Source organism: Sander lucioperca, chromosome 1, assembly GCF_008315115.2.
Source record: "Sander lucioperca isolate FBNREF2018 chromosome 1, SLUC_FBN_1.2, whole genome shotgun sequence".
In the NCBI taxonomy this organism is placed as follows: Eukaryota; Metazoa; Chordata; class Actinopteri; order Perciformes; family Percidae; genus Sander; species Sander lucioperca.
Window position 1 is genome coordinate 16985071 of NC_050173.1, and position 13127 is coordinate 16998197.

At 41.4% G+C, this 13127-nt stretch overlaps 1 protein-coding gene across 2 annotated transcripts in view; it reads right to left on the reverse strand.

Annotated features, from left to right (window-relative positions):
* Positions 1-13127, reverse strand: part of LOC116046309 (matrix metalloproteinase-16) — an 89570-nt gene that overhangs the window by 31544 nt on the left and 44899 nt on the right. For both annotated transcript variants that reach the window (XM_031294624.2, XM_031294625.2), the window contains one exon: positions 901-1062. In XM_031294624.2, coding sequence (XP_031150484.1) covers positions 901-1062 — 162 coding nt within the window. The remainder of the gene's footprint in view (positions 1-900; positions 1063-13127) is intronic.

Genomic DNA, 13127 nt, shown 5'->3' on the forward strand with positions numbered 1-13127 from the left:
GGTCTGTCACTCCCAGAGGGACGAGTCCTGACCATGTAAGCAGATGGCAGGTTCTTTTGTGTGTGTGTGTGTGTGTGTGTGTGTGTGTGTGTGTGTGTGTGTGTGCAGCCATTCATGTGACAGACCGTAGTTATCTCAGTGGAGTGTGACTGGTTTACAGCCTCGACAGCTGTACGGGACAATACTGTCACTTCCCACCAAGTTGTTTTTGAACTTGGATGTCAAACTGAGGTGGAGGGCGACAACGTGAATGTAAAAATTCATGTATCTAAAAACGATGGGTTCCTCCACAACAAAATTACATTGAAAAAAGAAAGCACACGTCCAAAATTGAGGTCTTAGCAACATCCGCACCGATGTACCACTAATACAACTCTGAGAGTGTCAAAATGAAGACTACACTGATGTTTACATAAATCCGTTACCGTCAAATTGAATTTCACACTTCTTACACACCGGCCCCCAGAGCTACGTCAGCTTTATGAGTAGACAAAGCACTGCAATAAGCATCTGACAGCTCCAAATGTGTGTCAATAAGAAAATGTGTAGGTGCTCTGAAGAAAGAGCGTTTGCCTCCTTTGATCTAAAATTGAAGTCTTGATCTCGGATCTGTGCTTTATCTGGTTATCAAAGTGGTCTTGTGCTATAACTGGGTTAGAAAAACATAGAAAATACATTATTCCAGTTATGAAGACAAATGTCAGGCTCGCACACACCAAATAAAATGTTTGCTGTGAAATCAATTTATTTCAATTGAATCACAACAACTGGTGGATTTGCTTGCAGGGGCGGATTAAATCTAAGGTTTTATTTTGGTTAGTTAAACTTTGGTGAACTTGAATAAGACCTTAACTGGACTGATAGGTAATCTGTACATCGAAATGAAGCCAGGAGGCTTACCATAAATCTTCTGGATGCCCAGCAGGTCGTCCATGGGCAGTTTGAAGTTGTCAGTGTCCATGTACTGGTAGAAAGGAGCCATGATGGCCGTGGGGTCGTTGGAGTGTTCGAGGCCCAGCGCGTGGCCGAGCTCGTGGACCGCCACCAGGAACAAATCGTTACCTAGAAACAGAAAGGGAGAGGAGGGACAGAGAAAAAGAGAGAGCAGTCTGTTATTGCTTTGCTCCACTGTAAATGAGTTTGTAGCACTTTATATATCACTCACAAGTTGCACATGTTCTGGTTGGCAGTGCCAGTGTGGTTCCTTCAAAATAAAGTACTGTGCTGCCTGATTTAAATAAACAGGGAAAAGTATCAGGTTAGTTCATGGTTTGGATACATATTATAGCGAGGACCGCACATTTTATTGTCAAACATATGTGAATGTGTGTGTGTGAGCATAGATAATCCACAATTTATGCACCTCATGAGTGGATTATGGAGCGAGCCACAGACACTTATGGGAAATATTACACAGGCTTACACATGTACACATTCATATATACACGCACGCACACACGCACACACACACACACACACGCGCACACGCGCACACACACACACACACACACACACACACACACACACACACACACACACACACACACAAACAGCACAGAAAATCTAGCGCTCTGTAATCAGTCTGGAGCTGTGGTAAGCCGATGACTACACTTGGTTGACCTTTTGACTCCGAAGCCCTCTGTGGCTGACAGCCAAGCACCCACCCAATCCCAACTGTATTAGTTTTGGATATTTGGGATTTAAAGCTGCCTCTCCGTGTCCCATTCAAGTTCTTCAACTTACGTCAGTGGCAACCAAAACAACAACAAAAAACACTCCTCTTCTCTGATGTTTCGCCAATTTGTCGGATCCAACTCATAAAGAAACGTATCATCATTGTTGAGAAACACATGGGTATACAATTAGGGTTAGACTGCTATGTCTTATGTATAATTTATAATAGTACACTGGCTGTCTGTGGGAAGCTATTAATGTGATTCCAAGGATGTCTCAGAATAACTGTACTCTTTCATGAATAAAACGTTACGGAAAACTGTGAAGGCATTAAAAGTGTCACAAAGACACTCAACCTTGGTAAAAAAAATAGGGCTTTTTCCAATAGGAATTTAGAATTGAACTGGTCAAATGTTTTGCACAATATCTAAAATCCTCTATTTCAAGGTTTGTTCCTCCGATGCGCTCCCCGCTGCCATCTCTCTTCAGTTTTACCTTTCCCTCTCTTTCTTATCACACTGAGAGACTCGCCGGGAATGAAATAGAGCATCACTAATTCATTGCAATTCCTTCCTACTAGCGTGAGGCACTTATCTGCTGCAAATCTGTCACATGAGTAACGCATCAACAGATAAAAACAGTGATCCAGATCACTTCTTAGCGGGTACAGTAAAATGCTTAAGAATTTACGGGCCAGACTACCACAGAGTAATGGCCGAATTACGAAATAAAATTTTTGATATTTTACTGTATAAATGTCAGCGAGTCTTTAACAACGCTGATGTAAAGGACTTCATTGCACGGGTGTAAAAGGACAGACAGACTGAAAAAGCACTACTCTTCAGCCAATTTCTTCCAATGAAAGTAGATGGCTAGTAAAAGTACAGAAACTGAGGCAAAATGTATGCAAGCTTGTAATATTGAAGTGTCTGGAGATAAGATTTTATAGCAAATAAAGAGAGGCGCAGAAAAGAAGGGAGATAAAGAGAAGAGAGAAAGGGCTCAGTGAATTAGGAATCACTTCTGGAGGAAACAGGGTCACCCCATCTTCAGGCCATCTCCTATGGTTATCCATGATAAATTATTATGGCTTTGTAAAAAGGAATCTGAGGAATATATGCAACCAGCAGCCGTTTCTCATTCTAGGACCTTAAGGTAAGAAACAGCTGGATGAACAAAAGTGTAAGAGCGAATCGATCCTCCACATCAAGCTCATCCTACCCCTGTCAGACCTTTTCTTCCCACAATTCCTGTCTGGCTCCCACTGACTGCAAATCAAAGCCCTAAATTCAACACCTCATTCCCATTTAAACTTTTCTTTGTAAATCTCTTACTCCTTGGCTTTCTCACCTCACCCATAATTCTCTTTATATTCCACTATAAGTCTCTTTAGTGGGAGCAGGGGACTAACAGTGTGCAATGAAGCAGTTTTAAACATCAAAATAGCATTGTCAAATTAATTGTGGTACAGAAGCTAGTAGGTGTGTAAGAAAAAATCGATACACTTGAGTATCGCGATATTTTATTTTACAATACTGTATCGATTTTCAAAAAGGCAATATTGATTTTATTTTTTTTTTTTACGTCCAAAAATATTCATGTAAGACAGTGAGACGCACCACTAGTGTCCTTACCTAACAGTGCCTAGCAGTGCCTGACTTTTTGCTAGAAGCTAACAATGTAACTTTGGCCTACTTTAGCATATAAAAACTTGCTAACTAAGAACCTGTGAACCACAATCCCAAACTGGCAGTTTGATTTTCTGTGTACTGAATTGTTTACCTAAAGTAAACTTCTTTGACTTTTATGAACATCACGTCTTATTTTAAATATTAGTTTTTCTAAAATTATACTTTAAAAAAATCCCAATATATCACTTTACGCACAGTATCGAAATATATTGCAATATACTGAATCGTGACCCATGTATTGTGATACATATCGTATCGGCAGATTCTTGCCAATACACAGCCCTAGAAGCTAGTGCAAATATTGTACAGAAATGTGATAACTGGTAGTGTTTTTTTTATGGTAGACGTATCTGTCAACACATTCAACTACAGAAGCATTCCCTGAAGGAAAATGTGTGTGAGTGCTGTGTGCACTGATGCTGACTGGAATCCTTTTTGAATATAACAACTCACTGACCCTAATGTATTGGCTGAGTTATAGATGTAATGGGAGTGAATCAAGGCTTTCAACACTTCTGCATTAGACTTCAATGCATTACAGTAAATATTGTAATTGATAAACTACACACCAGTCGTGGTGTTCAGACTCCGCTACATTCAGGAAGTGCCTTTTAAGAGCAGGTGCAAAAAAAAAATGGGAGTTCATACATCTGACTGCTTGAATTTCTTGATGAAAACCATGTGTAGCAATATATAATAAATTTAAGGAGGTGGCACATCATGATTGCATCAAAATTGAGCATTTCGAGATTTTAATTTGAGTTTCTAGTGTATACAATTGCTAACCTGTACGTGCAGTAGGACTAAAAGGCCTCCATAGTTTTAATGCACTATACAACTCATAATAACTCTGTACATGTCATCATAGTGAGCTTACACAGTTCGTCAGTGTGTTTGGAATGTGAATGGAGTTCATTCCGCTGTGTTATGCTGTAATCACAAATGGACTGCCATAGATTTTAATGCATTAATGCATAACAAATAATACCTTTAATGAATGTTATCAATAAGAAAAATCATAGCACCCAACTACAAAAAATATGCATTATTTGGGATATGAATCATTTTGGTATCATTAAACCATAGAGTCCAAATATTAAATTTTTTTTAAAAGAAATAACTCATTAAATATGCAGACAAATGCAGTATGAGTACATGAGAGCTGAACCAGTGCAGGTCCTGCTACTACAGATGCTCTGGTCACATCAGCTGCACGAGGAAAGTGATGGACTTTCCGTCTGTCTTTTTCCATCTCCGTCTTGTTCTTTCTCTCAATCTTGAGTCAGCCTTTCTGCCCCCTAGGGCCATTTAATGTTAGTGTTGTCACTTTGCTTCCATTGGTTATGTAAGTCACGCTGTGGTGGACAGGGACGTCCTGTGTGCCCCGGGGCCACAAACAAAGCCGAGGAGATTTATACTGCCTGGCTAATTATCAGCTGGATGGACGGTGTATCCAGAGCCTACCCAGGGGATGGTAGAGAGTGGAGAGAGATGGTATGAGGTAGATGCATCGATCCAGATCGATGCATCGATTCAATCCTTAATGATCCAATATTATCGATACAAAGTTTAAAATATCGATACATATTGTCATCTTCAGGATGCGCCTTTATTTTGAAATTCCCACTCAATTTTTGTTCTTTTTATTAAAGAGGGTAGTTTGTTTTTAATTTGAATGTCTGAAAGAGCTTAGTAATGAAATTATCAAATCATATTTTAGTTGCTTTTTGTAAATATATATAAATGGAACTGATTGTGTTGAATAGGCTCATGGTATCGTATCGGTCGCAGGCCCCTGAATTGAATCGAATCGACATGACATCGTATCAGACTTTGTGACAACGGCAAATATTGTATTGCTGATTTACATCGCTAGTATGAGGCAGACAGCGAAGGATGAAAGAGACAAAGAGGTAACGCAAGGGAATAGTGTACAAGAGGAGAAGCAAGATGAAGGCGAGAGACAAAGTTACGGGAGGGAGGAAGAGATGAGTGGGAGACAAAGACACAAAAGAGTAGCTAAATAAAGAGATAAAAAAGGCGAGGTAAAATGAAAAGAAAGGGCATTTGGAGTGATACAACGCATGAGGAAAAAGTGGGGGAAAACACAGGACAATAAAGAGAAGGGGAAAAACTAAGGAGAGGAAAACGATAAGGCTCGGGACTATTTGTTATCTTGTGAGATGTTCCAATGTTCCTGCAATCACAAACGACGGAGATGATGAATTACACAACTGTAACCTCTGACCCTGGCATTTGTAACATCACCTTCCTGCCAGTGGCTTTATCTCAGAAAATAAACTTAGAGGGCTTCAACAGCAGGATACAGTTGAAGAAAACAATGCCAGGAGATGAAATACATTATAAGCTGTGCAGGGCTTGTGTGATAACCCACTTGAGGGCAACACTTTTTTTGTAAGTGGCAGAAAAAGTCTTATTTTTCATCATTCTCATCTATGCCATGTGCTGGTTTGAGCAAGAATTTAGCATAATAAGAAGGCATCCAAAGAAACTATTGCATTCATAAAAGCTACATTTGATGTAAAAAAAAAAAAAAGAAAGAAAAAAAAAGAAAAAAATCCAGACCCGTTAAATTAAGTTTTTCCCCATGTTAAGTGGGCAATGATCATAGTGGCAGCCTGTGGCAGCAGTCTGCTGACTCTCTCCTCAGGGTAGGTCAAGGTTGCTGCTAATGAGATAGTGCAGCCAAGCAGAAGAAAAAAAAACAACTGAAAAATAAAGAAGGGAAGATGTGAAGAAAGTGGAAGAGGTGGAGGAGGAGAGTCACTGGAGATTTATGATGAGAAGTAGCTCTCCCTGTCTTTCCCCACAGGGTTGCAGTAAAGTAAACAGGGGTTGTGATTAGAAACCAGAAACCTCTACCTGCTCTTTCTCCATAATTTACTGGCTCCCTGCACATGCCACTGCTGCTACAGCCCATCTGCTGGCTGGAGGCACATGTGACATGGGAATTAAGAGTTTCAGACATAAACACACAGAGACAAACGCACACCGGCCCACAAATCAAAAATCGGGCCCTGGACACCGCTGTTCAATTGCAATAATAGCTCAGGTTGTCAGCGCAGGCCTCCGGGGGTCTGTAACCCTCTCTGCTTCCTTACTGTTTAACTAAGCGCCCGTGGTTCACTCAATACATGACATCTGATGTCAGCTAAAAGCATGGCTGACCGGTAGGCTGTCCACTTGTTGGCTTCTGTATTCTTCAGTTTTTTCCTCAGCTTTTGGATGCTCCTAATTTGTCCAAATTACCAACAACAACCCCTGAGATGTTAAGGCTGTGTTCAGACAGGGAAACAGCGATATGCCGCAGGGTGGTGTGGCAGTGTCACTTAAATCATCTCTGTGTGATATCCTGTTGTGTTCTTTAACCCCCTAATGTTGTACAAGTAAACTTTATATTTCACAATTATTGTTTTCCGTCAGATCGTTTACAGATCACGACGTTCACGACCGCACTTGAATGCAGCATTATTTCACTGAGAAAGAGAGAAAGAAAAGAGACGGAGTGACTGTGCTTTGTTGTTTGGCAAACATTCAGCTGTTACACAAACTGCTGGGCAGTTCAGTGCTTGTGTTTCGGGTTTTTTTTACCCTCATAGTGTTTCAAAACTTTCTTGTTGCAGCGATAGAGGCAGAGACAGATTGGTTTCCTGTACGGACTCTCTCACCGCCTCAAAACCGACTGACAAGTCTGATCGCTGGTTGCGTTTCTCAAAAAATGGAGGAACTCGGGAGTAGAGCCGCTGCTCCTTTGCGTCAAAAGGAGCCAGTTGAGGTGATTTGGGCATCTGGTAAGGATGCCCCCCTGGGCGCCTCCCTAGGGAGGTGTTCCAGGCATGTCCAGCTGGGAGAAGGCCTCGGGGAAGACCCAGGACTAGGTGGAGGGATTATATCTCCATCCTGGCCTGGGAACGCTTCGGGATCCCCCAGTCGGAGCTGGTTAATGTGCCTCGGGAAAGGGAAGTTTGGGGTCCCCAGCTGGAGCTGCTGCCCCCGCAACCCGACCCCAGATAAGCGGACGAAGATGGATGGATCAACTTCTCAGGTTTTCTCCGGCTCCCACCTGCAACAACCCCTGCCACCATTCAAAATGAAGGGACAGACCTGCGCTTTTTAGGTTTTGAACTAGCAAAAGCCCACAAACAAAGCTATAACAACCTCCTATTGTACAGATGAGGATGCCAAGCAGAGAGTAACCATTTTAACTTTTAACACCCTTTCTTAGGAAACACAGCTGCCCCTATTTTACTGATGTTATCTCATTGCTGTTGTTTTTCCGTCCAAGTCTAAGCAAGCGTAGGCACGTTCTCTGTCCCAGAGGACCTCAAAGGTTTCCCATTGTTCAGCTCCCACAACTCCCTGGGTGGCTGACACTGCATTTTCAGGAATGGCTGCATGGTCAAGTAAATGCAAAAAGGTGTTAATAGTACCGCTTTATGGGCAGAGGTTACTAACCTTTTTTTCTGATGTTCCCCTACAGCCCTGTGAGAGGAAACAATCCTATTTCACAGGAGCGCCGATACAAATCTTTCATTTGTGTCAAAGTACTGTTCATGCAGAACCTCAGTAACATTGAATAGAAGGGGTGACACCTTATCTAAAACAATTCAAACGTGAAAATTGCTTTAATTAAAAGATGGTTTTAAAAAAGCTAAGATGTGAATTAAGCTAGTGACACTGCTGTTACTGTAGGTGCTTCACTGTCCCTGACACTGGCTGAGCGCTCAACAGCGGAGAGCAGGAAAAGGAAAAGGAAGGAAATCAGCTGTTATCCACTAGCTGAGGTGAAGTTCACAATACTGACGCTGGATGTTTTTTTCTCTGAGCTGGTATGTCATCAGAAATCAGAGCAAACTTCACCCTGAAGGAAGCTGGAGATATGTAAAGTGAAAAGGAAAAGAAAGAAAAAGTGCAGAGAGGCAGCGGTGAGAGCACGGCCGTCCAGGAGTGCTGTGTTGTACTGACACGCTGCCAGAGAATTTCTGCCCAGTGGTTCAGTGCCTGGCTCAGAGGGCCCTGGGCACACACAGCTCAGCTGGCTGTCAAAACACAGCTGTGTGGCCGACTTGACAGAGTGACCATTGTGAAGAATGCAGCCAAAGTACAATGGCTGCATTCTGCTCGATTCACTTTCACACTCTGTCTGCTTCCAACATACCCTCACAAGACAAAACAGAAACACACAGTGTGCCATTTGGTGCATTAAACCAAACCAACTTACAGGACCACAAGTATAAAGATAGACACTTTATTTATCCCCGGAAGGAAATTTACGTCACAGCAGCAGTACACGAACAAAAAACACTGAACAAACAAAAGTGCAGGAAATCAAGGTTTTCACATGTGAAATTCCAGGAACCAAGTTGGAGTCAAAATGTCATTCCTTTCTGGTTTAATGCAGGCATAATTTTAGATTAAAACGTTGTTAGCAGATAATGTATTTGCCTTGCCACCAATACTCAGTCTACAAATAAAGATGGAAAACTAAATTCTAATGTGATAAAAAAGTGTGATAAATTGGTAAAGTTCCCTGAAATTCCATCACTTCACACCAAAGTTATCACTTTATTTGACCTTTTCTGTGTATCATGTTTGATATTTGAAAAATACCAGTGATGACTATGTTTGGGTACCGAGACCCGGTGCTAATACAGCACCGGTGCCTTAACGGGACGTCCAACAGTCTGCAGCTGCCGTTGTCGGAAAAACATCCCAGACGGTGCGTTTACTTGAAACTTGCCTCGTCAGCCTCGTGGTGCATTCAAGTTATTGTAAAATACCCTTTTCCCATCTGATGAAATAAGTTCTACTGTTATTAAATTACAAACACGCCACTGTAAGCTAGGGATGCACTGATCTGATAATGACTCAAACAGCTGGATCGGATGTCTGTGACCATCGGGCCGATCTAGTCAATCAAATTTGATGTTGTATGATTATACGTGCACATGCAACAAACATGTCCGCTTCTTGTATAAATAAATAACAATTCAGTAAACGTATATCTCTTCTGAAGATTATCCAGCAGGACAGGTTGTGAGCTCCCACAGACTCAGCCGAGCAGAGCCTACCAGTTTTTTTAATGGTAGTGAAGTGATACAGTTTTTCGCCATCCTTGTATCTTGGAGCCAGAAGTGACCATAATTGGACAAAAGGGCGGAGCTGGGGCGGATGACGCATCTAAGCCAGCGTTCTGTATGGTTTCAATGGCGCTAAAGAGGGTAAGTCGCTGATTTTCAACCCTTCTGGCGTGAGTCATTCATCGCAGACATTTTTAATTCAATTCAATTTTATTTATAGTATCAAATCATAACAAGAGTTATCTCGAGACACTTTACAGATAGAGTAGGTCTAGACCACACTCTATAATTTACAAAGCCCCAACAATTCCAATAGTTCCCCCAAGAGCAAGCATTAGCAGTGGCTATTGCGACAGTGGCGAGGAAAAACTCCCTTTTAGGAAGAAACCTCGGCAGACCCAGACTCTTGGTGGGCGGTGTCTGACGGTTTGGCGGCCAAAATGTTCCAATTAATTTCGTGTGAAAACACACGTTGAGAGGGTCAAAGTTTACGCTGAAAACATTGACGTTTAGCCACGCCCTGCTTTATAATCAATTTCAAAAACGGGGACTTACAAAATGAACATAATGCTGTATTGAAAAAGACTTGAAAGTAGTGATTAAGGCCATAAACTCATTAGGAAACTGTTTACTGAGGTAATAAATCAAATGAGAAGTAGGGTCATTTCCCCATAGACTTCTATAGAAACAGGCTTCTTTTTTGGAGCCAGTGGAGTCGCCCCCTGCTGGAAATGAGATAGAATGAAAGTTTAAGGCACTTTCACATTGGCTTCACTTTTCAGGCCAAGTTGCAGCTTGATCGGTACTTGGAATCAGCAGATACCCAAAGCCAATCGGTGCATCCCTACTGTTAGCGGTCAACAACGCAGTGTTAGTGTCAGTACCATGCACTATCCATTGAACAACACTATCCTATAAACAGTCTGTTGCTCCACTTGCTTTCTCCCCTTCCCTCGTCTTCTATCCCTTCCCTATTTGCCGGCTCTTTCTCTCTATGTTCCCCTCGCTCTAGGCTGTTGACATTGGTTGAGCAACACTTGTGCTGTTGAATCTATTACACTTAATTCTCACAAGCTTGTCAGAGAACAAAACCCCAGCTGATGGGAGCAATATATGTACACTGGAGTAATTATTTATTTACAGAGACTGCTACAGACTGAAATTCTGTGTGGAACATTGCCAGGGATCCAAATATTGGCCGTTCCAGTGGAATTGAGGTAAATAAACCAGCAGAAAGGCGGAAAACATTGCCGCCAAGGAAAGGACATCCTTTATTCTTGTCATGTTTATCTCTGTGCAGCACCTGTGAGCGAGACAGGGATGTGTGTACATTTTATTGTGATCATTAATCATTAATAATGCATTTGCAAGCAATGGTTCGCACACACATCTGCAGCTGTGTCTATGGACACAGAAAAAAACAGCCAACAGTAATGTTACTTCACCACAAAAATGCTGGAGAAAACTCTCAACTCAGCTTGTATCAGTAAACTAGACCGAGATAATGGTGACAGAATTTTCAAGAAACATACAAAACCTAAAAGGCCAGAAAAATATAGTACAAATAAACTTCTTCAATAATGCTCCACTTTTTATGTGGTCGAGGTAAACATACTTTGTAGAGCATCACTTTGGACTCTCCTTGGGTCATTAAGATTCTCTGCTAAGTTCAGCAAACAAGTGATTACCGCTGACCAATAAATCCTCAACTTTTACAAACGCCTGGTTTGCTACTTATCTTCCTGGGGAAAAAGGAAAATGTTCACTGCTTTTCCACAGTTGCCAACTGACATTTCTTGCGTCAATACTTGCTACAAAGTTGAAGTAGCAACTGTTTTCAGTGCTTCCACTGCAGCTGAAATTTTAACTACTTTTACCACTGACACAGTGTTTCCTTTAGGATTTTTTTTTAGCAGTGGTCCGCACCCCCCCTGTCCCCTATGAAACGGAACTGACACTTCGCTGCAACACAAACTAATATATTTATTCACCTCTATTCACACACACAATGAGGCATATTCTCTGTTGTGATTACACTGTATTTTTTGAGTTACTATATAGGCCAACTTTGATCTTGACATATATGCTAAGCATTCTGCAGCAAATAAACCCACTATTAATTACATTATCTTAATGCAGTGTAACTACTTCAGCATGTAAATAATGCACCTAAAATACAAACGTGGGCGAGGACGTTCAGCAACCGCTATCGAATCAACAGCCACGTGCAATTTAGCTCGCAGGTGCTGCAGGCCATAGAGCTCACCGCCAATGTTTTAGTTTAACTGTTAAAAAGTGTTTAGACAATTAAAAGGTATTTATTTAGAAGCGGGCTGGCTGCTAGTTAGCTAGCTAACGCTAGCATGCTATTCCACCAAGTTTCCATGCTACATAAATAAGCCAGACAGAGTTGTCCCTCATCTGGCGATAGAAACCCTGCTTTTCCCGTTCTGTTAGCTCAGAGCTCCACAGCCTAAGTCCACAGGTACAAATTAGTTTTGCACCAAATGTATCGTCAAGAGTGTTGTGAAAGTCGAGGTGCGCAGATTGGCCACTTTGTGATGCGAGAGAGCACATATGTGAAGTAGCAGTGACAGATTCGAGAGGTTGTAATCACTGAGTTGTGGTTGTGATGGAAAATGAACCAGAGTAAAAAAAAAAGTATACGAGTAAATGTTGCATTATAAGTTTGCAGCTGTCATTGTGTTCATGTAAATATCAATCTACACATTTGTGAATATTTTTTCTGTAACTTCACATTCAGAATACAGGTGTGTGAACATTTTCTACAAGTCCAAATTTCAACTTACAAGTTCAGATTTTTTTTACAAGCTCTCATGTTTTTTTTCTTTGTATGACTTCAAATTCAGATCACATGTGTGTGAATATTTTTTACAAGTGCAAATTTTATTTTTACAAGTGCAAATTTTAACATACAAGTTCAGATTTTTTGTTCTGCAAGTTCTCACATCGTATTCTACAAGCTCTCCCATTTTGCACCATATTTACCTTCATACAGATGCTGCCTTTGTGGATGTATCATAGAGTTTCTAGCCGGAGGTTACAGGTGACTGTCTGGGTTTGTAGCAAACACATTTTCACTTAATAATTTAAATAGGAACAACATATTTTATTGAAGTATGAGCTGCTCAGAGGGTCACTAGTGTGTCAATGCATATTTATTTTTTTTAAATGTTCTCTTAGAAATGTTTAACATTGATATTAACATGGCTAATTAATCCGTTCAATACAAAAACGGATCACACATCACTAAAGACACAAGTGACATTCCTCGAAGAGATACAATGTGTGTTCTCAGAACAAGGCAGGGCTGTTTACACTTTTTGTTTGCTAAGGATTATGGGTACGAGGTTATGAAAGCATCTGACTGACTAGTGGGAGGGCAAGCCTCCCCGGGTGCGTGATTTATTTGTGTGTGTGTGTGTGTGTGTGTGTGTGTGTGTGTGTGTGTGTGTGTGTGTGTGTGTGTGTGTGTTCATGTGTGGGGGCGGAAGAGAGTACTGCCGCCCACGTGGAAGTTGATGCTGCTGTCAGTAGGCGGCCATCTATTTCTAGTGGCAGCCTGGTGGGCAGGAACGCATGGTACTATCTCTGCTTTCCTTCTCTTCATTTCATTTCTTTTGTGCAAAGTGTGAGAGCA